The 26829-nt window shown below is 42.8% G+C and overlaps 1 protein-coding gene across 1 annotated transcript; it reads left to right on the top strand.

The window, feature by feature from the left end:
- The first annotated feature begins 633 nt into the window (after window positions 1–633).
- On the top strand, window positions 634–26538 carry mmp15b (matrix metallopeptidase 15b). The gene is made up of 10 exons (XM_034571685.1): window positions 634–750; window positions 8687–8835; window positions 9271–9393; window positions 9697–10004; window positions 14144–14305; window positions 14837–15033; window positions 19782–19920; window positions 22698–22848; window positions 24088–24206; window positions 25181–26538. The coding sequence occupies exons 1-10, from the start codon at window positions 634–636 to the stop codon at window positions 25693–25695; spliced, it is 1980 nt and encodes a 659-aa protein (XP_034427576.1). The 3' UTR covers window positions 25696–26538.
- The last annotated feature ends 291 nt before the right edge of the window (window positions 26539–26829 follow it).

Genomic DNA, 26829 nt, shown 5'->3' with positions numbered 1-26829 from the left:
TATTTTGAAGGTGACCACAGGAACCCGTGGTGCTGCTGTCGTCAGACTTGCAGCCGTCACGTTAGGTACAGAAACAGCACGGACCCAGCGGCTCACTGACCGTCCTGCTCCGGTGGAGACAACATGAGGGAGACACCGACCGCACCGAGAGCAACCGACTGAACGCCGGCTCCTGAGGTCCTTCACCGGGGAACAGGCAGGAACTGGATATAAAGGGCGAAGACATCATTTTGCACCAGCAAACTGAAACAAGCGGTGACAGAACGTGCTGCTGGTGAAGTTTCAGCTTCATCGTTTGTTTTAAACAGCTGAAACTTTATCCCCCTCTCTGGATGTGGACATGTCAGCGGCGGCCGGTGTTTGGTGCTGCGGAGCCGAGCTGCTGCTCGTCCCTCATTAGCCTCGGTCAGAGTCTGGTCATCCCAACGGAGCCGAGTGAAGAAACTCCACCGACCTCCATGGAGGGGTCACCGCGCCTCTGACTCGAACCCAGGAATGGAGCGCTCCTCCGGGACACAAGTGCACTGCTGAAGACCGCTGCAGCTCTCCCGTTAGCGAATAGTTCAAAGTAGTACTTGTACCTTTAAAACGTGTGAGACTGCCATTAAAAGTCGGTAAAGACATTATTACACCATGTCCCCCCCCTCGCGGGCCCGCTGCCCCTGGTTGCTCTGGAGACGGACCCTGCTCGCGCTGTGGCTGTGCGCGCTCGGGGCGCGTGCAGCGGAGGAGGGCGCCTTCAACGCGGAGGTAAAAACTTGGATTCACTGTATTAGCACTAAACTCTTTGAAAAAGGCGAAATACAACGTACAATGTACAAAATACACCGAATATTCTTCTGATAACATTCAATATTTACACATACAATCAGCTCTGCTCCCAGTAGAACTACACGCACCCATTATGGACTGCACCATAACTCTGGCTCCACTCTTTTAACTGTGCCTTATTCATTCTGTCTGTAAAATACAATGGTTCATGTTCAACCCATTCACGACACATTCTCACACTGCACATATTAGTTATTTATGTACTTATTTTTACATTGTGTATGTTAGTTTTTATTCCAATCACATTTTCCGATATTTTTTACACTTCCTTACACTTAAGTATTATTATACTTACACTTAAGTATTATTATACTCACACTTAAGTATTGCCTGTTACTTATTATTACTAACTGATGCTTATTTTTGACTCTTGCTGCTGTAATATTGCAATTTCCCCCTTGTGGGACTAATAAAGGATTATCTTATCTGATCTACACATATTTGTAAGTTATAGTTCAATAACTGAATGGTCGAATGGTGCGCCTCACCTCCAGTAACTGATATGAAGGAATGATGTTAACCTGTGTAATATCTTATAAACCAGCGAATCAGAACTGAGGCAGGACCCTCTGCACTGCAATCAATTCACTTGTAGCCTATTAGTATACAATACAACATACATTATCTCAAGGCGCTTAGTAATTTTGAGACTTTACAATACCACAGTTCCCACAATGAGCAGGAACTTGACCTTGGAGTAAAGTTAAATTTAACGGGGTTAGACCTCCAGCAGAACCAGACACAATGTGAGCGTCCATCTGACTCGACTGGTTGGGGGTAGAGGAGAGAGAGACCAGGGACTGTTGTGTAACGGTCATATTTAACCTCTATTAGATTGGTTGTCACAATGAAAATAATGAGATGTAGGGATGTTATTAATTGTAGCAGCACCAGTTATTAACAGTAATAACATGAACAATAAATACTGAGTAGGTGTATGTTACTTATATGTTTACATTATCATTATTATTTGTATTATAACCTTTGTTACTATTATTATAATATTTCCCTCAACGTACTCTTATTTCACATGTGGTTCATTTTGTTAGTAAAGCTGACTTGCAGGCTGTATGTCTACATATATAACATCATATCCTCAGAAATGACCTTTGTGTTTGTTTATAAACATTACAAGGGTTCCAGAAATGTTCCTGTCAGGAGCCAACTCCTGGCCATTCATGTGCCTTTCCCCTCAAATGAATGTGCAAACATAAAGAGAAGTCAAGCATTATACTCATGGTCAGTAGCCCTTGTACTGAGTGTTACTTTACAAGCCATCGTCTTGTTAACTTAACTTGCTCCGTTAGTCATCACAATACCTATAGAATCAGCATGATATATGAAAACTCAAGATACCCGAGTGGGTGTTTCCTCTTTGCCAGTTAATTTTCATATCGTTGGTATTGCCTCATCCTCTGACCTCTTGACCTTTAAGGACACAATTTGTGAATATGTATTCCTCGTTGTACACCTTGAAACTAATTTGTGACAAAATATCAAGTCAGAACTTGAAAACATCACATCTCAGATTCTTGTTCCATCAGTCCATCAATGTGCTGATAGACTATTGACTCTAAGAGAAAAGGGCTTAGCGTGTGTGTGTGTTCCTATTAGAAGGTGATTAGTGGAGGAGCTCTTGTTTCTGTGTAGGAGAGAAAAGCAGAAAGACACACACAGAGGCCTGGCGGTCATTAGAGGTGAGCTTGCGTCACCAAACCCAGTGACCAGGGGTCTGGTTGTCTCTCAGGTTGCAACACACACTGATGGGGTATTAACAAAGCTGTGGTATGTGCAGGCGTATGTGTGCTAATGTGTCTTACTGAGACAAGAGATGTTTAGTTTTACACAATGTGCGGACTGATGAGAAATTCCTCATTATGTGTTGCTAAAATGAGTTTGTGTGTCAGCTCAAGCAATAACAACTGCATTATCCGTGTGGTCTTTTTAACATTCAGACTCCTCCATACAAGTAGAATTCTAGAAATAATCTGGGAACTAAAGAAAGGCTGGACAGCTGAGTGAGAGACTGAGTAGGTTCCTGAACACAATTTTCCTGTCCTGAGATGTTGTTGAAATGAACTAAACAGCCATGAAAATCGAGCAATCCATAAATATTCCTGTCATCCTGTCATATTGTACTTGATGGCTATTTATTTAAAAGCACAAATTTTATTAACATATTACATAAGTATAGGTGGTCCAACTACTGTTGTTTGATTGGAAATGATTGAAACCATGTAAGAGTGTTTAGACACTTTAATTACTCGGAATATTGATATTGTTAGAAATATTGTGACGTGCCATATCCTGGACAGCTGCACCCACAGGCTGTGATGTGACAGAAAACCCATCTCCATGTATTTTTGACAGTTTAATCGATATCCGATACATCAGAGCCTTCCAATAATAAAAGGGCGAGTATGCTAGCTAACTTGAGTCTCGTAAGTCCCGCAACACTTTTTTTCCAATTACAATCTACACTCATCTCATTCATGGTCCCTCAAGAATACAGTTAACTTGAGTCTGTGGTAGAGACAGACAACTTTATTGTGTAATTTAGTGTGTAATTTTACATGTATGGGGACCTATGGTGGTCTTCAGGTAACATTAAAACAGGAAACGCCCTCTCTAGAGTCACTGTTTGGTTTGTCCACCATGGGCTACTGTAGGAACATGGTGGTGCAACATGCTGGACACCATGGAACCTGCTCCAAACGTATAAAAGCCTCAGTGAGCTTTAACCACAACAATTCTTAGTATCAGGAGATTATACACTAATGAAAACATTAGTTTGAATAATGCATTCTCTTTCTGTTGATGTTTCCCCCTGAATCCTACACACTGGACCTTTAGTTGTTTAGTTGTTGTGTTATCTTGGAGTCAATTAGAACAAGCTCCTGTCGACAAGTTCAGGTCATTTTAATGTGCAGCAGCAACAGAGTGTTTTTTTATTAACAGTTACGCTCAAAAATCAGCAGTGGTCCAGAAAATAGGACAAACAATGGAGGCTTTTATGTGTTAGAATAAAGTAAAACTGCAAGTGTTAGTTGAGGACTCAAACAGAACCTAACATCATGCTGTTGGTTTGATGATGGGCCTGCTTATCTCAATGATCTGCCCACTAGTCTTTATTTCAAGGGAGACTCAACTTTTATGAAGTCGCTGATGGCCATACATCTAGTGGATGCATGTTTCTCTTGAGTCCGGTAAGAAAATTTGCTCTCACCCACAGCAGCCATAATAATGGTGATAGAAACTTTTATGTGTGAACAGAGGGTTGTCTTGAATTTCAGTGGTGATAAGGTGGTATATAAACATACTGTACAGTCTTCTATCAAAGATAAAGGACAGGTGAGTGGACTGAATGTGTTTTGAACAATGTAAACAACACGTTTGCTAACTTCTGGCTATCGTCTTTGCCTCGGCTGTGTATGCCTCTCCGACTGAAGACGTGACTGAAGACAGTCAGGCAGGTCAGTTAGTGACAGACAGGTAGGCCAGCCAATCATGTCATTGGATTATTACAGTCCTGCGAGGACCACATCACATCACATCGGGACATGAAGAGGATTTCAACAAATAGAACAAGGGTTAGGGTTTCAGAAACAAATGACCAGCCCTACCTTTAATTCACATTCTGAAATACCAAACCAATTCTCATTCTTGAAATGAAAAAGTCCATGTGATGAGGCGTTAGTCTGAGCAACTCAACTTCGCTCTGTCTGAACTAAAAGGATGAGGTGGGAGGTCAGAGGAATGAGGGGAAAAGAGATGGATTATCAAATGTGTGAGTGTGACCAGACTCAGAGAAATCTTAATTTGAAAAAAGGAGGAAATGTCACAGCATGTCGCGGCCAAGAGGAATCTGTGATTGAGTTATTTCTAAAAAGGGAGAGAGAAAGTTAACAGGGATTGTGGTGGTCACTCTCAGCTGTGCAGCATGTGATGGCTGAATGTGACAGCTGTTCTGTAACTGGGACACACACGCGCACACACACACACACACACACACACACACACACACACACACACACACACACACACACACACACACACACACACACACACACACACACACACACACACACACACACACACACACACACACACACACGCTGCTGCACAGGCATGCTGGGCCAGGGACTCCAAGGCAGCGAAATACAATGGAGCCTCTTGTCTGAAAAGAGATTGCCCTGACAGAAAACTTGTGAATAGGAGAGGAGGAGGATGAGAGAGCACAGAGAGAAACATGGTCATGATAACACTGGCCGTATAGAAGGAGTGAAAAAGAGTGCAACAGCAACTTGCAGCTCCAGCAAAGTAATATCAGCGAGGGGAGGAGTAATCAGTGGCTCATTGCAGCACATAACTCAACATGCTCCTCAGTCCATGTCCTCTTTGTATCCATGTAATGTGCAACGTGGTGTCTCTTCACAGTCCTCCTGCTCTCCCCCCCTGCTCCTGTGTGATTGGCTATCACCGTGTCCACAAAGACTCACATTGCTACAGGGAAGGGATGGGGCAGGGGACGGCCATGAGATGGGAACTCTCTCTGAGTGCCCTAGGGTGATTGTGCATTTGTGCACATGGTTTCTGTTTGACTCTCTCTGGTGATATGTGCTTCAAGAAATATTCAAATCTAATTCCCTTCATCCTCTCTGTCCATCTCGATTTCTCTCCCACTTCTCCATTTACTTCCTCCTGGTAGGACTTTGGGGGGTAAGAGATGGCAGCAGACCAAGCCTCAGAATAAAAGCTCTGTTAGTATCTTGGCTGACATTGTGGTGGACACACGCACACACACACACACACACACACACACACAAACATATTCTCACACACACACAAACACACACACACATACAGTCCTGGCAGGTTTTACAACCCCTTGTATATTGCTTGGTCTAGGTTTTGGCAGGTAAGCCCAAGGACTCTTTGAAAGCCAATTTAATAGACAAGGTCTAGCATATATGCTGCAAGCAGACACACGCACATGCACATATACTCACTCACACACACATACACACACAAGCAAAAACCATATTCCATGTTGTGTCTAAGACTTGTTTTATATTCAGCTCAGCTGATGAGGGAAAGGTAACGTCCAGATTCTCGTTCTTTACTGCAGGATTGGGTGGGTGATCTACGATGATCAGAGCAAATCAAGACAATATGTGCTTTGTTTTTCATATTATATCAATAATAATAATAATTTGTTTTTTAATTGATATTTGTATCACCCATATACAGACACATGCAGACACTCTCCGACCAACACAACTCTAGTCATTTTCAGACATGAACTCTGGAGTATGTCCGCACAATTGAGTCGAGACTTTCTTCAGGTTTGACTTTCACACATGAACTACGCAGCTGGAGATTCTCCACTCAGACACGTTCACAACAACGAATCCTGCAGAGGATCTGCGTTCTCACATGGGGTCATTCGGTTAATATCCAGAGTTTTTACAAGGAACCTGGCAGGAAAAACTCTGGAGAAAGTTTGAAGCTTCTCTAACAGACATTTTGCGTTCAAACATTCAGCCCCTCCAGATAATTTCAGGAGATTATCCCGTGTTCAGTGCATATCTGAAAGCAATTTCTGACTGCTTTGGATTTCTTCATAGTCCAAATTTAATTTAAATTTTAACGAGTTAGGACGAGTTTCCCGTACTCAAGTAAATCAGCAAACACTGTTGAGCTGCAGCTGATCAGATCTGCCAGCGTTAGTCATTTCAGTTGGACAAATAAGAACCCTACTCTGATCCGTCTCTCTTTGAAATCAAGGAGCCATTGTTTGAAAAATGCTAAAAATATTGAATTAATAAATCTGGCTCAATAATTGGTAAAGCCTGTTGCATGTACTGTAGATGTTGGTGTCTTATTTGTGATTGTGTGTAACATGGAACATACATGTTCAAATTATTTGACTAGAGAAGAGTGTTCTGTGATCCCTGCCACCTGTTTCCCCTTGACTCAGAGAGTGTGTGTGTGTGTGTGTGTGTGTGTGTGTGTGTGTGTGTGTGTGTGTGTGTGTGTGTGTGTGTGTGTGTGTGTGTGTGTGTGTGTGTGTGTGTGTGTGTGTGTGTGTGTGAGAGAGAGAGATAGAGTACTTAGATAGTGTTTCAGGAAGTGTGTGTTTGTTTTTGAGTGTATGTCTGTGTGTCAGCGTGTTTAAAGCTTCCTTATCTAAAGGCAGAGGTGGGTCCGGGTCATGTCCAGTTCAGCCCTCCCTATGCCTCTTCCTGCTCCCACGCACACACACACCTTGTATCTGTAAATCTGTTTGGAGAATTAACATAAAGATGAATCAGGTTTTGAATGTTTCAGCGCCTCAGGCCAAGTGCTCTAAAGCCTGAGGGCTCAAACTCTTTGTGTTTTCATCTTTAGCCTCCTGACGACCTGTGCATAGACTATAAAGACGCGAGGTCTCAGGTGCAGAGTAAAAGAGAATGCTGCCTCACTGCACTGTACCTTTAAATTTACCAGTACCTGTGTTTTCACAATGAGAGAACTGTAAAATAGCATCTATATGGTTATGTATTTTAGCTGTAAAAGGAAGTGACGAGTCCAGACCGTCAGTCAGATGTTTAGGTTGTTTTGACATTTTAAATGATTTTATTTCTGTCCATTTCTTTCGTTCAAAATAACTTACAGTTGTGCAGGATTTTCAGCTGTTTTTCTTATGCTGTCAAAAAAATCTAAAACACATTTTTGCCCTCAAAACTTAACCTTAATGGAAAAAGAGAAGAAGTGCAACATCAACAAAGGACCAATGTTAAATGGCTGACTTTAGCCATCTACTTTCTTAACTTATCACAATGCCGTCGATGGTGATGCCGTCAGAACTCATCTTAGCATTTGACGCCAATTGATTGATCACTTCCTGATAGTAAATCACAGCAGTCCTGTAATGACTGGTCTAATGCTGGAGGAACACACATGTAGAGTGGAGCACAGGTCACAGGTTTGGCCCTTTTCAGTACATCCAGTCATATTGTAGTTGTGTAGAAGGAGCAGGACGGTCAGGCAGAGGGTGTATAAAGTTAATCGAGGAATTTATGAGCGACCCTGTGTAATTTGTTTTAATTGGACTGTGGCTATACGTAACACACATTTAGTGAAAAAAAAAACCTTTGTCTAGTTGCATACGTGTGAGTATTTTTAAATGTATATGATTCATTTGCCAAATGTGTGTGTGCAAAAGAAAGACTGAAAGAAGTGAGTTTGTTCGTATGGCTTTAAAGGAGTGGGTAAGTAAATACACAGCTTTATCAACTAGTATATTACCTTGTAAAAGAATGGGCGTCGACTTGAGACGACATCTGCACACACAGATGTTCACAAATCAACATACATGAGCACACGTGCACACTCACATAGACACACACCCTGTTTTTACATTCCCTGCACCAGCAAAGGGGAGTGTTTGTCCATGTGTAGGCGTATTTAGTATCTCAGACTACCCGATATGCAAGTGCTTGCATGAGTGTGTGTGAATGTGTGCGTGTGATATAAGGTTTCTGCAAAACAGGTGGGATAGACTTTGCGTCATCTTTGATTGGTTCAAGTATCACGTTTTCTCCCTAATGTCTGCCATTAACCCCCCCACCCCCTCCGGCTCTCCCAGTCACATACTCTCAAAATACAGGAGGCTGCCTTCCTCCTTTTATATACAAAACTCTAAATGCAACCTGATGCTACATGAATACTTTCACTTTTTGTGTTATGATTTGCCTTTTGATTTTAAAGAGTCTTTGTGGTGGCGGTCCACTTCAGGAATATAGTCCCAATGATCACATATGAGGAGATGGCACTTCCTCATTTGTACATTTTCTTAATTGTTGTCTTCCAGTCATGGCTGAGGATGTATGGTTACCTGCCCCAGGCCAGCAGACAGATGTCGACCATGCGATCGGCTCAGATCCTGTCCAACTCCATCAGCGATATGCAGCGGTTCTACGGCCTGGAGGTCACCGGACAGATGGACCCTCAAACCATCAGGTTAGCTGGACTTAGCTTGGATGATTTTGTGCAGCTAGACACCCACTCGTAGGGCTGGGTGATATGAATTTAAATCAATATCAGGATTATTTCAGACTTTTACCTTGGTTACTATTAATGAACAATTATTTTATGCCCAACCCCCCCACCCCACACTCCACCAGATAGTGATACTTTCCCCCCTCCCTCAGTAACAGTCATTGAGCATGGCCTATGTTCTCTCTTTTTACTTGAGAGGAGCAGTACTCTGGCTGCACGAGGCAGCTCACAGGTACACTTTAAATTAAACAACAGAAATGTACAGAGACATCAAGGAGAGAAAGTAGGTGTTGTGCTGTCGTACTCCCCTTCATCTCCTCTCTTGGGGGCCTCTTGCTTTTCAACACTCTGTGGCATACCTCTTGCCTGTTCCTGATCTTCTTTCAACTCCTTCAGTGCCATGAAGAGACCCCGCTGTGGTGTGCCTGACAAGTTTGGAGGCCAGATCAAAACCAATGTGAGGCGGAAGCGCTACGCCCTCACCGGACATAAATGGAACAAGAACCACCTCACATACAGGTAACAAAAAAAGTCAGCACATATCTGAAAGAAAATTTAATCAGACACTTGAACAGTATGAGCATCGAGTCTTATCTTTGTTGTAGGTTGCTACTGTAAAACATTATGGGTTCAAGGTGGGGATTCAGCTCTTATGTATGATGAACATGCACATGCTTGTTTTTAGCTACTTTTGGTATGAAGTTGTAATTCCCATAATCTTTCTCAAATTGCTAATAATATAAAGGTGAAAAACCTATGAAATAGGAATCTACTAAGGGATTTATTTGACCTTTCTCCCTCTTCCTTTCTTTGTTCCCATAGCATCCAGAACTACACTCCCAAGATCGGAGAGTATAACTCATACGAAGCCATCCGGCGGGCCTTTAAAGTCTGGCAGAGGGTCACTCCATTGACCTTCGACGAAATCCCTTACCAGGAGATCAAATATGGACGACGCAAGGAGCCCGACATCATGATCTTCTTTGCTTCAGGTTTTCATGGAGACAGCTCTCCTTTTGATGGAGAGGGAGGATTCCTCGCCCACGCCTACTTCCCTGGACCTGGAATGGGCGGGGACACGCACTTTGATTCCGATGAGCCGTGGACCATAGGAAACCAGAACATACAAGGTAAATGTTGACTGTCAGAAAAATGGAATATGCTTTTTGGATTTCAGAGACGGTAGTTTTTATCTTTAACTACAACCAAACACTACAGAAAAGCAGAGATAACAACAAGAAAGAAAATATCCATGTTTTGAAATAGAAATTTGAACCTCTTTGTTTGATCAGCCCATATAACAGGTAAATCGGCCACTGCCCTCGCTTGTTTCTTAAGGATTCATCGCTGTTGCATCAGAGTTATTTGCTCGACTTTCAGGGTGAGATGGAGGATTTGGGGGTTATTAGTTCATTGATCATGTGTAGGTGGTCATCTGATGAGCAGTTTGCGGCATTAATGTTGTGTCATGTTGTGGAGGCTGTAATGGACCTGTGTAATAGATTGCAAACAGCTGTTCCCATGACTTTGGAGTTGCCATTGGTCAGCGAGCTACATCATCTCTTATTTGTCACACTTTGCTTCTCCATTTACCCCTTCAAAGGTTTTAAGTCAACACGTTGTGACGTCACACAGTGTTTGTCTCAACTGTACCTCCTCATAGGCCTGATTTAAACCCAGTCATGTTGCTGAGAAACACACTTATCAATGAGCTCCATGCTCCAGGGTCTGTACGATCTGTGTCAGGCGCGCACACACACACACACAAACACACACACACACACACACACACACACACACACACACACACACACACACACACACACACACACACACACACACACACACACACAAACAGACCCAAGATATTTGTTCTTCTGTGAGGACTACAGTTTGCAAAAATCATGTCCTAAATCTATTCCCACTCATCCATCCCTGATGAGATGAACCCTAAAACCAATTACAACTTTAACACCAATTTCCAGCTCTAATCTAAGAGTTGGGGATTAAGAAATATCCCAATTTGAAAGAGAGTTCGAGAAGTCTCCAGAGTTCCTGTTCTTGCGGTGCACCCATTAACCCTGCTGACCAGAAAGGGATTTTTTGCAACAATGGGCTTTCCTTCCCTGTTATCTACATACATACACCAGACACAGACAGCTAAAGCTTTGTGTGTGTGTGTGTGGGATGTCCTGCAGGACAGATCACAGAGACCCTGGAATCCCACAGTAAGTGGGAGGGTGTTCCACTCGGGGAGATCTGCAGACTGCTCTACTTAAACAGCTTAAAAGCAAAGTACAACCAAATTACAGTCCTGTCTGACTTTAGTTAGACACATGTCTACCTTCTTGAACTTTTCACAGATGCAGTCTTCATTTAACTGTGGCAGTTTTACAGCCGTCCAGTTGCATTATGGTCGAAATTTTGCCCCTACACTTAAAATTTGGGCCTCTGTACTTGCAAAACACATGCAGTTATCCAGCATCTGGCTGTTGGAAATATACCATTAAGGCAAGACAGAAGCAATCAAGTTAATTCAGGTAATTGTTTAAGTTAATATGTCAAATAAAAAAGCCAAATATCCTAAAGAGTTGCTTATTTCACTATAAATTAAATTACATCAAATAATATTAAATTGTCTATTTTAATCTTGGGCCCTAGAAAATGATCTTCATAAAGTCTAAATGAGAAATCAGTGAATTGGAAAAAGAACAGGTTTAAAAAGGAAATTACATTTTTGGGTCAGGGTTATTTTCAATTCATATTAGTTTGGTAGTGCAGGAATATTATATTATAGTGTCATTCCTTCAGAATTGCCCCTCTTCAAATCCTAGTGCAAACACAATCTCACTTGAAGGAGCAGAAGAAGTGAGACTTGATGAGCATCTGCTGCACTGAAGTAAGTGTCCTGAAGCATGAAACAGAATCAGCTCTGACCTCTGACCTCCTTTTGGATGGGGACAAACAAAAAGAGATTTAAACTCAGAGATCAATAGTCACACATAAAAAATGAATACGACAGCGAAAATCTATTCCATTGGAGTCCTTTGCGGCTGTACTGTTTTCCTCCCCTTTCCCTGACCTCGGTTTCATTTGTTGGCGAATAACACTTCTATTGGACTTGAGATTTTCGGTGTAAACCTTGTGACGCACAGTGTGATTAATCAGCATGGCCTGATAAAAAATAGCTTTTGCACTTCCTCCAGAGCAACCCACTGATACACACTCTCAAACACACCTTACACAATGACACCCTGTAGCGATAAAACGTCAGAAGCCTTTGTGGTTCTTTGAGGTCAGATGAGACAAACATGAGTAAGTCACTGGCAAAAGGCAGAGCGAACGCGGAGAGAGCATTCTGGTTGTCAGGGTGCAGCTTTGTACTGGGGGTCGTCTAAGTTGTTGGGGAAAAAGCTGTGAGACGCGGTAAATAAGTGAAATGAGACTTGAATAACCAAATGTGCGTGTAGTGAGAATTAGATGTGTTGGCTGAACTTTGCTGAGATGTTTGAAGTTTTTTGAGCCTTTCTCTTTTCGGACTAAATGGTTGTCACGGTGACCTCACAAAGACTTCTTTATCTGCTTTCAGTGCTCTCTCGCTCTCTTTTCTCTTTATTCATCCCCCGTCCTGCCCTCTGCTGTTGTCTCTCCTCGAGTGTTAGCTGTAGCTTAGCATGCCATGAGGACATTCATGTGACTCGGAAATTATAGATGGTTGGGGAGATGAACTCAGTGTGTGTGTGTGTGTGTGTGTGTGTGTGTGTGTGTGTGTGTGTGTGTGTGTGTGTGTGTGTGTGTGTGTGTGTGTGTGTGTGTTGTAAAGGAGAAATTAGGAGACCATCTTCCCCATTCCCTTCAATGCACGTTAGTGACATCACCAAGTCACCAACAGCGTGATGTCACTGGCCCAGATCTGACCAATAATCACGGGCCATTGGGGTGGATAAAATGACTTGCAAGTTCAAAGTTCACAGAAAGCAGGGCAGGGCAACAAAGAGGTATTGACTGAGAGGGGAAGTACCCGACTGTGCGCTGGCTTCAATATATGAACATGTTGGTCAATTCTCAACCAGGTTTTCTTTGGTTTTACTTTTCAGAAAAAAATCCATGAGAAGTCTTTTGTGTAGAGAGGAAGTTGATGCAATGGTCATTGTGGCTCAGCTGTGTAGTGGCCTTGTCAGTGTGTACTTGTTGCAGTGTGGCAGTGGACAACAGTATCCTCTGACAGCTACAAAATGCCAGGAATGTATGCTGATTCATATCAGCCGTCATTAGCATGCCTTTTGTGATTCATGTGTCGGATCAGTGGAGATTTGTAGTGACATCACAACTGAGAGAGATTCAAATATATCAACTACATGGATATAAACGGCGGGCAGCACAGTGGTGCCTCACAGTAAGATTAAGGGTGCTTGTTCAAATCCCAGCTTGGCTGGGGTCTTTCTGTGTGGAGTTTGCATGTTCTTTGTTCTAGGTTAATTGGAGCCTCTAAACTGATAAAAGATGTGAATGTGAGCATGAATGGTTGATTGTCTCTATATGTCGGCTGGGATTGGCATCAGCTCCCCTTGCAACCCTCAGAGGATGAGCAGTGTATATAATGGATGATGGATATCCACGGATCACCTTATTAGAAACACTTGCACACCTCTGTATATTCATGTCATTATCCAAACAGCCAATCTCTTGTCAGCACTGCCATGTGTAACATCATGTCAGGAGCATCAGGTAATGATCCAATCAAGCGTCAGAATGGGGAATAAATGTAATGTCTGTGACTTTTTGTATTCTCAACATCAGTTTTGTCTGAGTTGGGATCAGCCTCCTCCTCTTTCCTCTTTTTATACCAGCAAAATATTGTTTGACATCTTATATCAACATCACACGTGTAAGTGCAGGCAGGGACGAGCCAGTGAAGAAGAAGCAGTGCTGCTTTCAACTACAATGGTTAATGCAGTACCTGAAATGGTGAAGCACTAAATCAGACTAATGATCATCATGCACTCAAACAAATGCGGCCACGTGAAATATTAACTTATACACTCTGCAAAAACGGTCACATATTAATTTTGGTCACACAGTCTGGAGCCATGCCCTCAGTATCAGTATGAAGGACTTTCTTCCATATGTAGCTTGTACCATATGGATTGCTGTGTGTGCTTTTCTTGAGACACTAATGTTTGAATGCAGATGGCCATGTGTATTTTGTCTTTCTCAATGAAGTTCCCCTCCCCCTAACTCGTCTCTTTGCTTCGTAATGTTCACACAGGTAATGACCTCTTCCTGGTCGCAGTCCACGAGCTGGGTCACGCCCTGGGTTTAGAGCACTCCAACAACCCACTGGCCATCATGGCTCCCTTCTACCAATGGATGGAGACTGAGAACTTCCAGCTGCCTGAGGACGACAGGAGGGGCATACAGCAGATCTACGGTAGGGTGGACGGTGCATGTTGGATGCTTTCCCATTAACTGGTGTATTGGTGACTTTCTCGAACTTTGAAAAGTAGTGTTACTGCATTTTTCCAACAACAAAGTGATCACTCTCTCAAAGCATTTTTCTTCTTTCTTATTGTAAACCCTTTTTACATCTTTAAATGTATCAGTTAATAGTTCATACATTTTTAAGGAAGTGTAAAATATCTTGTAAAATGTCTTTGTTTCCAGGAAACCAGCAGAGACTCGTGGAGATTTAACATTTAACAAGAGTTAGTGAATATTAGAAGCAGATAGCTTTGGATAGAGACAGATTTTCCAGGATTTTCCATATTTCGACACTAGATGCTGAATTAGTTTGTTTATGACAGACATATTGTGTATGAGGGTGGTATCAGTGATTGTATCTAGCCCTCAGCAAGAAAGCAAAAAAGCTTTGATTCTAACCACACCTTCACTTAATACCTGTTTTATTTGATTGTAATTGCATCAAACAGGTTTAAACCATGTCGTCCTTTTTCCCCATCAGGTCACTCCGACAGTGGGCCCACCCAGGCCCTGCCCACAGTGACGCCACGCCGCCCGGAACCTCGGCCACCTCAAACACCACCTCGACATCCTGACCGTCCCAGAACCACTGAAAGACCAGATCACTATGGACCCAATATCTGTGAGGGGAACTTTGACACAGTCGCCATGCTCCGAGGAGAGATGTTTGTTTTCAAGGTAAAGGCTTTAAGGTTTGAGATAATAAGGGGGATTTGTAACTGCTTGCTGGGTCTGCAGTAATGAGCACACAAAGTCCAAAAAAACCCATTATGTGTACCATTATAATGGTTTATTATAGGACCTTACTTGTCTTTCAGTCGGCCTCCAGCAGAGGAGCTGCTCTGACAAGTTAACAGCGTCAATAAATTAGTTGTACTTTCCTGGAGAATCGGTTTAAGACAAATGGCGTGTGCACGGCCAGCAAGCGGCCTGTTTTCAATCAGGTCCTTGTGGATTGTAAAGCAACAGGGTTGGTGTTTTTATGACACTGAACACTGTTAAAAGGGTGGGGTGTTCTCAGGTGTTTTCCTTAAAGAGCCTCTGGACCCACACAAAACATTCACAGGGGCCGAAGCAGCAGTGAGCTAATAGATATTTCTTAGAAAGCTCTTATTTTGCTGTAGGCTTTTTATTATTCATTTTAATTGGCATATTTTGGCCGGACAGTCAGCGGTTGAGAGGCAGACAGGAAGTATAGGGAGGAGAAGGGGCATCACATGCAACAATGATATATCCGTCCTGAATCAAACCATGGACATTGCAGTTATTTGGCATGGGCTGTAAACATTCGCCTACCGGAGAACTCAAATATTGGATTATTAATCAAGGTTCCTTGATATCATTCAGCCCAGACCTGTGGCCATCTGGCATATGTTTTCACCAAACATGGAAGTAGCGTTTCCTGATCAATGTCAGTTGAAGGAACGGAAATTTAAGCAGCAAACAGGACTCAATTTCCTTTTCTCATTGCTTTTAACCACTTCAGTGACAACCTATACATTGAGCCGCTCTATAAAGATAAGTAGATGTGTTTCAGTGGGAGAGGTCAAAGGAGGCGTTGACTGTTGGCAACGCTGAACACTGAGGAGGTTTGCAGATATAAGAGGGAGCTGGACAGTGAACAGCCTCAGATTCACTTCCAAAAACCTCACGTATATTTTTTGTGTCATATACATTAGAGGGAGTTCTGCTGTGTTTAATATCGACAGGATGTTGTCATGAAGTGTGAAATGTTGGCATTTGACAGTGAACTGCAGCTGTAGGGAGTCAAACATGAGGAGATATTTAACAGTGTCCAACTATCAACCACACTTTGAAATGGATCCTTAAAACTTTTTGACATGAAATACTGCAAAGGTTATAATACATTACTTTGTGAGCCTTCATAAAGGAGGACATTTAGGTCACCTCCACACTACTATGTTTTCGTTTGAAAAAAACGCATTCACTCTGCTATGGATATACTTGACGTCAACATTACTCTGGAGTTTTAGAGACATTAAAACAAGAGAAGTTTGGAGATGCTGCTGGCCCCACTTTACTTTGAAGACTGTCTGGAGATGTTTGGAAAGGATGATGTAGACGCTCAACACCACTTGTTGATTGGGTCTTTTTGGTGATTACGTAGCCTTCGCTGATTCGTCAGGCTTCTATCACATGACCCCTTTCCATTAGAAAACAACTGGCATTGGCCTTGGCCAAAATGATTGTGTGTACAGAAATTGTCTTAGTTTAAAAAATGAGGTAGTATGGATGTAGCCTTAGACATCACACTGGCATTTAAATGTCTAAGACTTCTGGCAGCTAGCAAACACAGTTATACCACAGCTCACAGAACTCTGAGGGCAGCAAAACAAAGTATTTGTGAGCAATACACATTCTGTGAGCAAATAATATAACTTTATTTTATAGCACTTATCTAAACAAGGTTACAAAGTGCTTCACAAAATACATAGCAAAAAAATAATGAATACAAATAAAAGCAATTCAATTCAATTTTAAGCACCAGATCATAACATAAAAATGTATAGAGAAACCCAACAGTTCCCATAATGAGCATTCAGTTTGGCGACTGTGAAGAAAAAAAACTCCCTCATTAACTGAAAACAAACCTCCAGCAGAACCAGACTCAGTGTGTGCGGCCATCTGCCTTGACCGGTTGGGGTGAGCAGAGAAAAATGGGGAGCAGCCGTGATCTGATTTTACATGGCACATGGTGTGAGTCTGTGAGCAGCAGGACACTGGGAAAGGAGTTGGTCACCTCTCTCTGTGAAGTTGGAGTTTTGCAGCCTGTCTCCTGCAGCTCTTCATCAAACAGCTCATTGCTGCCACGCCTGACTCCTCCATTACTCCCTGCAGTATTTCAAACTCATCTGCTGTCAGAAAATGCTGAGTGTGACCATTGTCTTCTTTCTTAGATGCCTTTTTGATGAACGATAGCAGTAAGTGCTAAGCTCAATGACAAACACATTGTATTTTCTGTTATAGTTCAGTTAAATGATTTTAATGTCAAGCTGCAGAATTGGAAGATGTGTGGTTTGCATATATATAAATATTGCAATACATTCTTCTGTGGACCATAGGCTCAAAAGCCATTGTTACCTTATCTGGCGATAGACAGGGACTTAACAGACTTCTATTTAAATGAAAATGTTCAAGATCGCCACTTTAAAGCGAATAGCACTGTTTCAAAGCTCTCCTCTCAGAGAGCCCTGTCACTCCACACACACACACACACACACACACACACACACACACACACACACACACACACACACACACACACACACACACACACACACACACACACACACACACACACACACAGAGATCAGTCTATGAATATCTCTTATCTCAGACCCTTGGTGTGCCTGACACTGACCAGTAGTTGTAAGACTTGGCATCCATCTGCCTGGATGTGTGCTACGCATGGTCACACAGTTATATCTGTGCTCTTAGATTTCATTTCAGCCAGTGATGTCTATGTTCTTGGGTTTTATCCACAGTCACAAAGCTCGTCTGGACAACATTAATCAGCGTCCAAAACTCACTTTTTCCCTGACCGCCACTGGTCTCTAAACTAATACATATGACTCCAATCTGATTGAGTGCAGACGAAAAGCAAATAATATACGTTTAAGTCATCAGATCAATTTTGTGAGTACAAATCAATGCAATACAATTATCATGTGCAGTGTAAAAAATAGTCATCAACCTGCCACACCATGCCTCAGCCCACCCTCCAAGATCCCAGATAATGACAAATCATCAAGTGTTGTGTAATCACATCATACTATAGTGTAACTATAGTGAATATGAACTAGATTCTTCTTTCCTTGTACCAGTTACGGGGGATGCAAATTATTTCAGGCTGCATTTTCTTCCTAGCTTTGTTTTAATTACTTTCTTAGTACTTGGTTTTGGTGCAGTTTCCAACAGGCTGCTTTTAGTCGTTGCACCAGTCTGGAGGTGATCCCTCCTTTGTTAGGACATTTTAGTTACTAATGGTAGACATTCTTCTTCTCTGTTATTCCTCTGCACAGGCAAAATCACTCACTTTGAGCTCTAAGAGTGGGCGTAATTTGTGAGACATCAGTACCACTCTCTCTTTCCCACAGAGTCCTGTCCATTAAAAGTAACAAGTGGCTGTCATTCTGGAGGGAAATGGCTCCTTTCTTTTATTCACGTCTACTATTTATTCTGCGCTCAGGGCTGGACACAGAGACAGTCAGCAGAGCAACACTGAGCTGCTCCCAGTATTGAACCTCCCACACTGAGGTCTGGTCTGTTCTGCTGAGGACTAATATGGTCAATTCAGTCTTAATCTGGTCAACGCAAGGAGCTGTCAGACCACACAAATCAAAGAGCGCGCTCCCCGTTCAGTTCGGCCCTGTTCTGTTTCTCTCCACTCTCGTTAAACACATCTTCATTCTGTTCCATTCCATGCCGCGTCGCGCCGTCCTGTCTGCCAGTGTGTTCTTACGTGAAGGACAAAACTAGGTGTGCTTGCCAGAAAGAAGCAGCACTGAGCATTTTACCGTTACATTATCCAGGACAAGCAGAGCTACTGACTCACCACTTATGAATGAGACTGGTGTAAATCTGTCTGCTGGCTTGTGTGCGCAGCATTTACAGTAGATATGACTGTTCATAAGTTTCTTTGTGTGTTCATGGGTCAAATTTAATGCTGCGATGCACACATGACAGTTCTTTATCAACGTTAGTCTGTGATCAGCAGAGAGAGTGGGAGGTGAGGACGTGATAGAGCCACCAGAGCGGAGAGACTTGACTATTATTAGCCTGCTACTGTTCCGCTATTGTTAGTTTATTGTACGTTTTGGTCCAGTTATACTGCAGAGCTCATAGTGACCAGCAAGCAGTTCATGAAAAGTGACTTACAACCTTTTCTTACTAAAGCTACATGTAGACCTTGTGCTTTCCATTCCTGTTTAGTCCAGCCAGCTACTTTATGAACTCCACCAAGGGGGTTATGTTTTCACCCAGAAAACAACCGTGTTATTATTGACCATAAATGAGGTTTTACTTGATACAGTGAAAATTTCAAAAAATAAATAAAGTCTAAAGATTCCAAATTACAATAGTTTGGATCAGGACATGTTTTGAATATTAATAGCTGTTTACAGACTGTGTGGGCTGAAATGGACAAGTGACATAATTTTCCTTTACCTTAACTAACTCTACTGCATAAAATATGCAATAATAAGGATTAGTGTGATTGATTTAATAGTGCCATTATATATGTCAGAAGCCACAAAATTTGGGCTTTCTGTGGGGGGATAATGCCCCTGAACCCCCAATAGCTGACTTCTGTTTCCCTCACGCTGGCTTCTCCATATCCTTGTGGAAAGTTGTCTGCTTTTGTTGAGATGTGTTTCAAATACACTTTTTCAATTCGGTCTTCTTAGGGCCTCTGGTTCTGGCGGGTGCGTCGGAACAGGGTACTGGATAACTACCCCATGCCCATCAGTCACTTCTGGCGGGGTCTGCCTGGAGATATCGATGCAGCCTATGAAAGACACGACGGCAGGTTCGTCTTCTTTAAAGGTAAGCAGCAAAAACTCACAAACACTGATGGATGCATGCGCCTAAGCTCCGAAACAGAATATGATGACGCACTTGCTCATGCTGACAGTATCCTAAAGTCATAAACAAAATTGCATTGCACTTGTAATTTTGTACCTCGCAGCTCAATGGAAAAGGTCAAATGATGATTGATCATTTGTCATTTATCAAACCATCTCCTGGTGACTGTTTCTATAAAACAGGCCTGCTCCAACTAACCTTTTGAGAGCATGACAGTCTTCCAGGAGCAACTGCCTTTGAGAACATACCCGATTTTTCGACTGCTGCCTTACACAGTGTGCAGGAAAGTAATACACATGCTTCGTGTGCTCAAGTAGCAACGTTGACAAACAGCACTAGTGTGTAACAAACAATCATTGTTCAGACTCAGCGGAGGGTGTGGTATCACTGCATCCAGGTTTTATCACAAGTCAGTCGGTCTTACATCTGTATCAGTGTGTCAGAGCTTTAGGGTAAAATTATTCTTTCACTTTCAGCTTTATTGAAAAATGTCAAACGGAGCATATGGAAGATAAGTCTCCCCTATACATAAGTATACTCTTCCTCCATATAAACCCACCCACCATCTGGTTTCTTCTTAACAACCTTAACACAGTTATATTGCACCATGGTCATTTTAAACCGCCATGTCTTAATGCTATCACACTTTAATGGTAAAACTGATTGTGGAGCTTTAGACATCTTCTGATGTTGGAGATATACTGCAAGTGCCCACGCTTCCTCAAGAAAGCAGCACTACATAATATGTTCTACATGCAGAGTATAAATCTCCTTTAGCCCAGCTCATTATTCACACTGAGTCACTGAGAGCGGCTCGTCTTTTACAATGGTGGATGATGTTGTTGAATGAAAAAGAAAGCGCTCAGGTCTTCAGTGCAGCTTGAACCGGGGAGCCACAGGCTCTGGGGCAGCTGTTGATGGTGAGGAGCATGATGTCATCGGCAAGTCCCTCAGTGTGACACTTGGCTGTGAGCCATTCACAAAAAAAGAACAAGAGGAGGGAAGCGAAAAGGAGGGAAAGAGAGTGGAAAGGCTGTGTGAGCCCTGGGGGAGCAAGAGAAAGGGGGACCAGCAAAAGCAGCTGGATATCTGTTCCCAAGACCTATGGACCAGTCGGTTCAGCCACAGTCAGTATGAGAAGTCCTTTCTTCATCTGTGTTCCTGTGCAAAGTTCTGCACATTAAGCTGATTTGTTTGCTATGTGTGATTGGTGGTTGACAAGTATCTTCTAATACATTTCACATCTATCAGCCGGGACGGCAGGAAACAACTAAACCCACAACCATCACAGAATTTTACTCCCACTCCCTGCTGTGGTGAGCTTGATGTTTCCTCTTGGAGTAAAGAGGTCAGAGTTCAGATCCCAGATAAATACATACGTGACACGAGCATTATGATCCATTGTATGCATGTTGGTTATTCCCAAATGTAATTGAGTGTTCAATAATGAATGCTTGAAGTTTGTATTTACTTGTTTATTTACTTGTCGCCCTTTTTAATGAGATCTGCATTTGAATTGAGTGGATTCTTACTTGACCCAGGCTCCATCCCTCCACCAAGTTAATTGCAAATCAGTTCAATATTTTTTGTGTAATCCCAGTGACAAACAATCTAACAGACACAAGTGTATGATGTCACATCCTTAATATACAGAGGATACTGAGGATCACTGGCACTGTTGTGGGTTTTGGACGCTTCCTGAGTTGGGGAAGTCAACAAAAACACTGTTCTAGCAGTTTACTGTAAGTTGAGAGATCCATGACCTTCTGTTCTTGTTGATCTCTAAATTCAATGTAGTGGTGTTTATTGAGAAAGAATAGGAATGACTATATATTTATTAGGTGTAAAAGTGAAGCTGTAGTCCAAACCGGGAAAATAGAATTTTACAAATCCTCAGTACAGGAACAAAGATTTATTAATCCAGCTGTTGTATTACCCAGAGGTTTTCCAGCTGTTTTAATCCTAAACAAATCACACTGTTTATCCCTTTAGAAAAACCGCAGTTTCATAGCAGGAAGGGGTGACATCTTGAGGTCAATGTAGCTCTTGTGTAGTGGTGAAAAGTCGTGGAATAAGTCGTGGGATTTTACATCAGGGCCGTGCACCGCAGGAACCCTGGGATGCATTGCGTCAACCTCCTGTTCTCTATGCTGAGTGTTGAGCTTTCATTTTAAACGAGGAGCAAGGGGCTGGAGGTGGGTGGGTGAATGGATGGATGGATGGTTGGCTGGGTGGGTGGGGGAAAAGAAGGCCTTGAGCCAAAGCGGAAAGATGTAATGGTGCCAGGAGGAATGGAGTACCCCTGCCTGACATAATAAAAACAATAAAACCTTCCCTTCAGCGAGAAATCTGCTACATGAGACAAGCCGCTCCGAACGGATAATTACAAGCCAAACCCAAACTCCTTAGTCAATGATGTCGTACTCGCGTTTGCTGAGTCTTTTTGATTGCCTGCCAACAAATCATTATTACATTCATATAATTTACAAGTGTGTGTAAATGCTGGTTTGGTTTCCCATGTTGTTCTCTTTTTATTCCTCATTTAACTTCAATTACTCAACATATTGTGTGCCAGCAACTTAAATGTGCACACAGCAAATCTGTGCCTCTCAGGATGTGTCTGTTTACATCTGTTTGCATGTGTGGACCCATGTGAATCCAAACATACACGCCAGGATCCATAAGAGTCCACTAATGGTCCTCTCCTCTCCTTTTGTCTCCCTGTCTCCTCTCCTCAGGAAACAGATTCTGGCTTTTCAGGGAGGCTAACCTGGAACCCGGCTATCCACTGGAGCTGACTGATTATGGTCAGGATATTCCCTACGACCGAATAGACACGGCCATCTGGTGGGAGCCATCCGGCTTCACTTACTTCTTTCAAGGAGACTGGTAATTTAGCCTACAACCTGTCAGCATCACGAAAACTCACCTGCTACCCTGTTTATTAGTTTATGATCAAACTCATTTTTGCCTGATAACATCTGGCTTTTGTCTGCAATGGGAATGAATACATTGCTCTTAGGGTAAATGACTCTACATTAGACACAGGTTTTAATCAGCTCGAGCTCTGATCCAATGGAAACGTGACACCCAGGTTAACATGCTAATTGGGCAAGAGTGCCTCAGATGTTGGTGCATTTGTGACGTCAAACATGACGCACTGGGGAAAAACATGGTTTGGCAAACTCCTCCACTGGCAATGAGACAAGAGTCATTACCTTTTTAGGGGTTTACCCATGTTAAAAAAACTTGTGTGTACAAGCTTAGTTAGGTTTAAAAGAGTATATATAGTTTGATCACTTTTAATAGTTCAGACAGCACAGTTGAGCTTGATCTCGACACAACAACATTCTTCCATAAAACAACATTAAAATACATTGCGTTGACTCACGTACAAATACCCATGCTAGCTGTGTGTCACTCATTTCACCACTTTGAGTCCAGACTTGTTCATTTCAGCAATGATACAAAAGCAGCCACGAAAGTTGTGGAGACATTCATGATCTCCAGATAATGAATCTCACTCACAGTGGTTCTCATCCGTGCACGACTCTTTTACGCAAAGACAAATGCATCTCAATCTACTCCGGTAAAAAATTGTGTTGTTTCTGATTTATGTTTCAAAGCACATTCATGTGCATTTCTACTAATGAACTGGATAGCTTTTATTTTATTGTAGTTCTACCAAATGGACCCAAAATAACTCTCTCCCAAATATGGAATGAAATTATTTCAAGATCACACAACTTATTTATAAGTTTAATTATAGCTTTTCCCTATGAGGATTAAGCCGTAAATGAGGAATAGCAGCAGCTGTATATGTGCAGCTCTTAGTTAACAGTTCTAACTTTAACAGTTAAAGTTAGAAAGTTCTATCAACAATACAAACATTTTGAAGATACTGTGGAGCAGAACAAACACCAGTGTATGAAAGGGGAACATATTTATGAAAACACTCATAGGAAAGTAAGTAATTACACTGGGGGCTTCTGGTGCATTTATACTCGGCTCATCTTGAATGTCCTGTATAAACTGTGCTGTTATATATACACCATGCAGGCCCCCACCGTGCTCTTGTTTAGACAGCTGATAAACAGCGACGGCCATCTTCTCCATTGCTGTCTGCAGGTACTGGCGTTTCAATGAGCAGTCGCGCTCAGCTGACAGAGGCTACCCGAAACCAATCAGCGTCTGGGGATCGTCAGTGCCCTCTGCTCCCAAGGGGGCTTTCCTCAGCGATGACGGAGGTGAGCTGAGACAAGAACAGTGGTTTGTGTGTGTGCGTGCATGTATGTGTGTGTGTGTGTGTGTGTGTGTGTGTGTGTGTGTGTGTGTGTGTGTGTGTGTGTGTGTGTGTGTGTGTGTGTGTGTGTGTGTGTCAGCAAAAAGGACAAGGAGGGGCTAAAGCAGACAGAGACACGCCTGAAACAAAGAACTAAGGTGTGGCCATGCGATTATTATGAGGGAGGGGATGGTGAGTGCGTGACTTTGTGTCTTCTGGGAAGTGAAGTGTATGTCTTGTGCTTTTCAATGCCTTGGTTAGAGCAGACAGTTGCTTAGGCTACATCCGTACTACTACATTTTCCTTTGAAAAAACACATTCACTCTAAAATTCCGGAGTTTTAAAGCCACTAAAACAAAGTAGTGGGGCTGCGGTTAAGTCTGGACAAACACTTGCTGATTGGGTCCTTTTGGTCATGACTTAGCCTTTGTTGAGGAATTCTATCACATGACACTCTTCCGGAAGATTACAACCAGCATTAGCCCGGGTACCAGTGTAGACTGCAACACGGATAAACAATTGCAAGTGTTGCTGACCCTGTTGTCTTTGCTAACAGTTGCTGTGCAGATACAACCCCTTACATACGTAGGAGTCAAGCTAGTATTCCTGTTTACACCGGCAGCGTATGCACAATGTACGTGAATGATCTTGTGATGTGCACGTTCAGGCATGTTAGTATGGAGGGATGCAAACTAATGTGAAAACCAGTTTGCAAACGAAAAAATTGTAGTAAGGATGTAGCCTTAGTTAAGCAAGAGATCTGGAAATGGGCTAACAGCTAGCCTTTCATGCAACCAGTTTCCAGTCTTCATGGTAAACCAAGCTAACCAGCTGCCAGATCCAGCTTAATACTGAACAGACAGATACGAACAGATCACCTAACTCTTTGTTTAAATTGATACACTGACTGAAATCTTCTGTTCTCCTCGCCTCCTCCAGCCTACACTTTCTTCTACAAGGGTTCCAAGTACTGGAAGTTTGACAACCACCGCATGAAGAGCGAACCAGGCTACCCCAAGTCCATACTAAGAGACTTCATGGGCTGCAGTGTAGACCTGGACCCGGACAGAGACACGGACACAGACTCAGGGCGTAAAGTCCCAGATGTGAACCGTCCGCCGTTCAACCCAGACGCAGGACGTGAAGGTGACAAGGGAAAAGAACGGGACGGAACGGATCAAGGTGGTACAGACAAAGACACGGGCAAAGGATCAGACAGTGACAAAGACGAGGACTACCGTGAGGGTCGGGAGGAGGGCACCAACGAGGTTGACGTGGTGCTGAAGGTGGACGACAGCGAGGAGCGGACCATGAACATCCTGATGGTAACCATCCCACTGGTCCTGGTGCTGTGCATCCTGGGACTGATCTACGCCATCATCAACACGCTGCAGAGCAAAGGGGCGCCGCGGCTTCTGGTGCACTGTAAGCGCTCACTGCAGGACTGGGTGTGACCCTGGACATTAGGGGGACACTGAACTTTGAACTTGAATCGGACCTTAGACACCCGCCTCGTCTAATCCCAACCCCTCCATCTCTGTGCTCAGTGGCTCCTGAAACTCTTAATACTTGTGGTAGTAGATCCATACACACACAAACTAGAATCAAGCATAAATTATGTCTTACATATACACACACACACACACATCATCCTAACCTCCTCTTGTCTCCCATGGTGCTCTACAATGCGTTGACTGTAGTCTATTTATATGAGAGAAGTTTGCACATTGTTTTTTTTGTTTTGTTATTTTTGTCTGGATTCATTTTGTGTGACTTTTTGTTATTATTATTTTTATTTCTAAACCAGGAAGGCCGCTCTGTTCGCTCTTCCTCCCCCTTTCCCTAATCTCAGTGGGGGCTTTTTCCTCTCTGATAACTTGACATCTGTGTATGCTATCAGTCTTGCCACAAAAGAAAGACACATGTAAAAGGCTCGAACAGACGGGTCACTAAACGTCCACGTGAGGTTTAGCTGTGTTCCTTCCTCCTTTCATCATCATCTTCTCCACCCTGCTCCATCTCCTCGCTTGTTTCTGCAGTAGAGCACAGTCTTCCTGAGTGGGAGAGCTGAGATAGAAAGCAGCAGGGTTTGGTCACAGCAGACATTTCACTATAGTTGTGACGTGGTTGTTAGTCTGAAGGTTGAATCTGGAGTTCTGCTTGTTGTTCACACAGACACTGCTTTGGTTTTAAGGGATAATTCCAGTCAACTCACATCTTAATTTTGCAGTTTTATCCGTTGATTGTCAAAGTTGCTAGAGTTCTTGTTGCGATGGGATCACTCCAGTCTGCTGCCATACTCACAGGTCGAACCAGACCCATCTCTCTTCATTTTGATCTCAGGTACAAACTTGTAGAGTTCATGACGGCATCTTGCACTGTTGTGTTGTACTGAGCCGTAAAATGTTGACGACTCATTTTTCATGATGTTTAATTGCAGCCTCATAAACTCTGGAGCGAATCAAACAAACACCAAGTGATCTTCATGTACTGATCAAGTCCTAATAACTTGTGATGAGTGTTAGTGTTTATTAGTTAAATTGAATCAACCACTGGCTCTTGAGAGCTGGGGGTGGGAGGCGGTGAAA

Source organism: Hippoglossus hippoglossus, chromosome 3, assembly GCF_009819705.1.
Source record: "Hippoglossus hippoglossus isolate fHipHip1 chromosome 3, fHipHip1.pri, whole genome shotgun sequence".
NCBI lineage: Eukaryota > Metazoa > Chordata > Actinopteri > Pleuronectiformes > Pleuronectidae > Hippoglossus > Hippoglossus hippoglossus.
The sequence above is the reverse complement of the archived record's forward strand: the minus strand, read 5'-3'. Positions and strand labels throughout refer to the sequence as shown.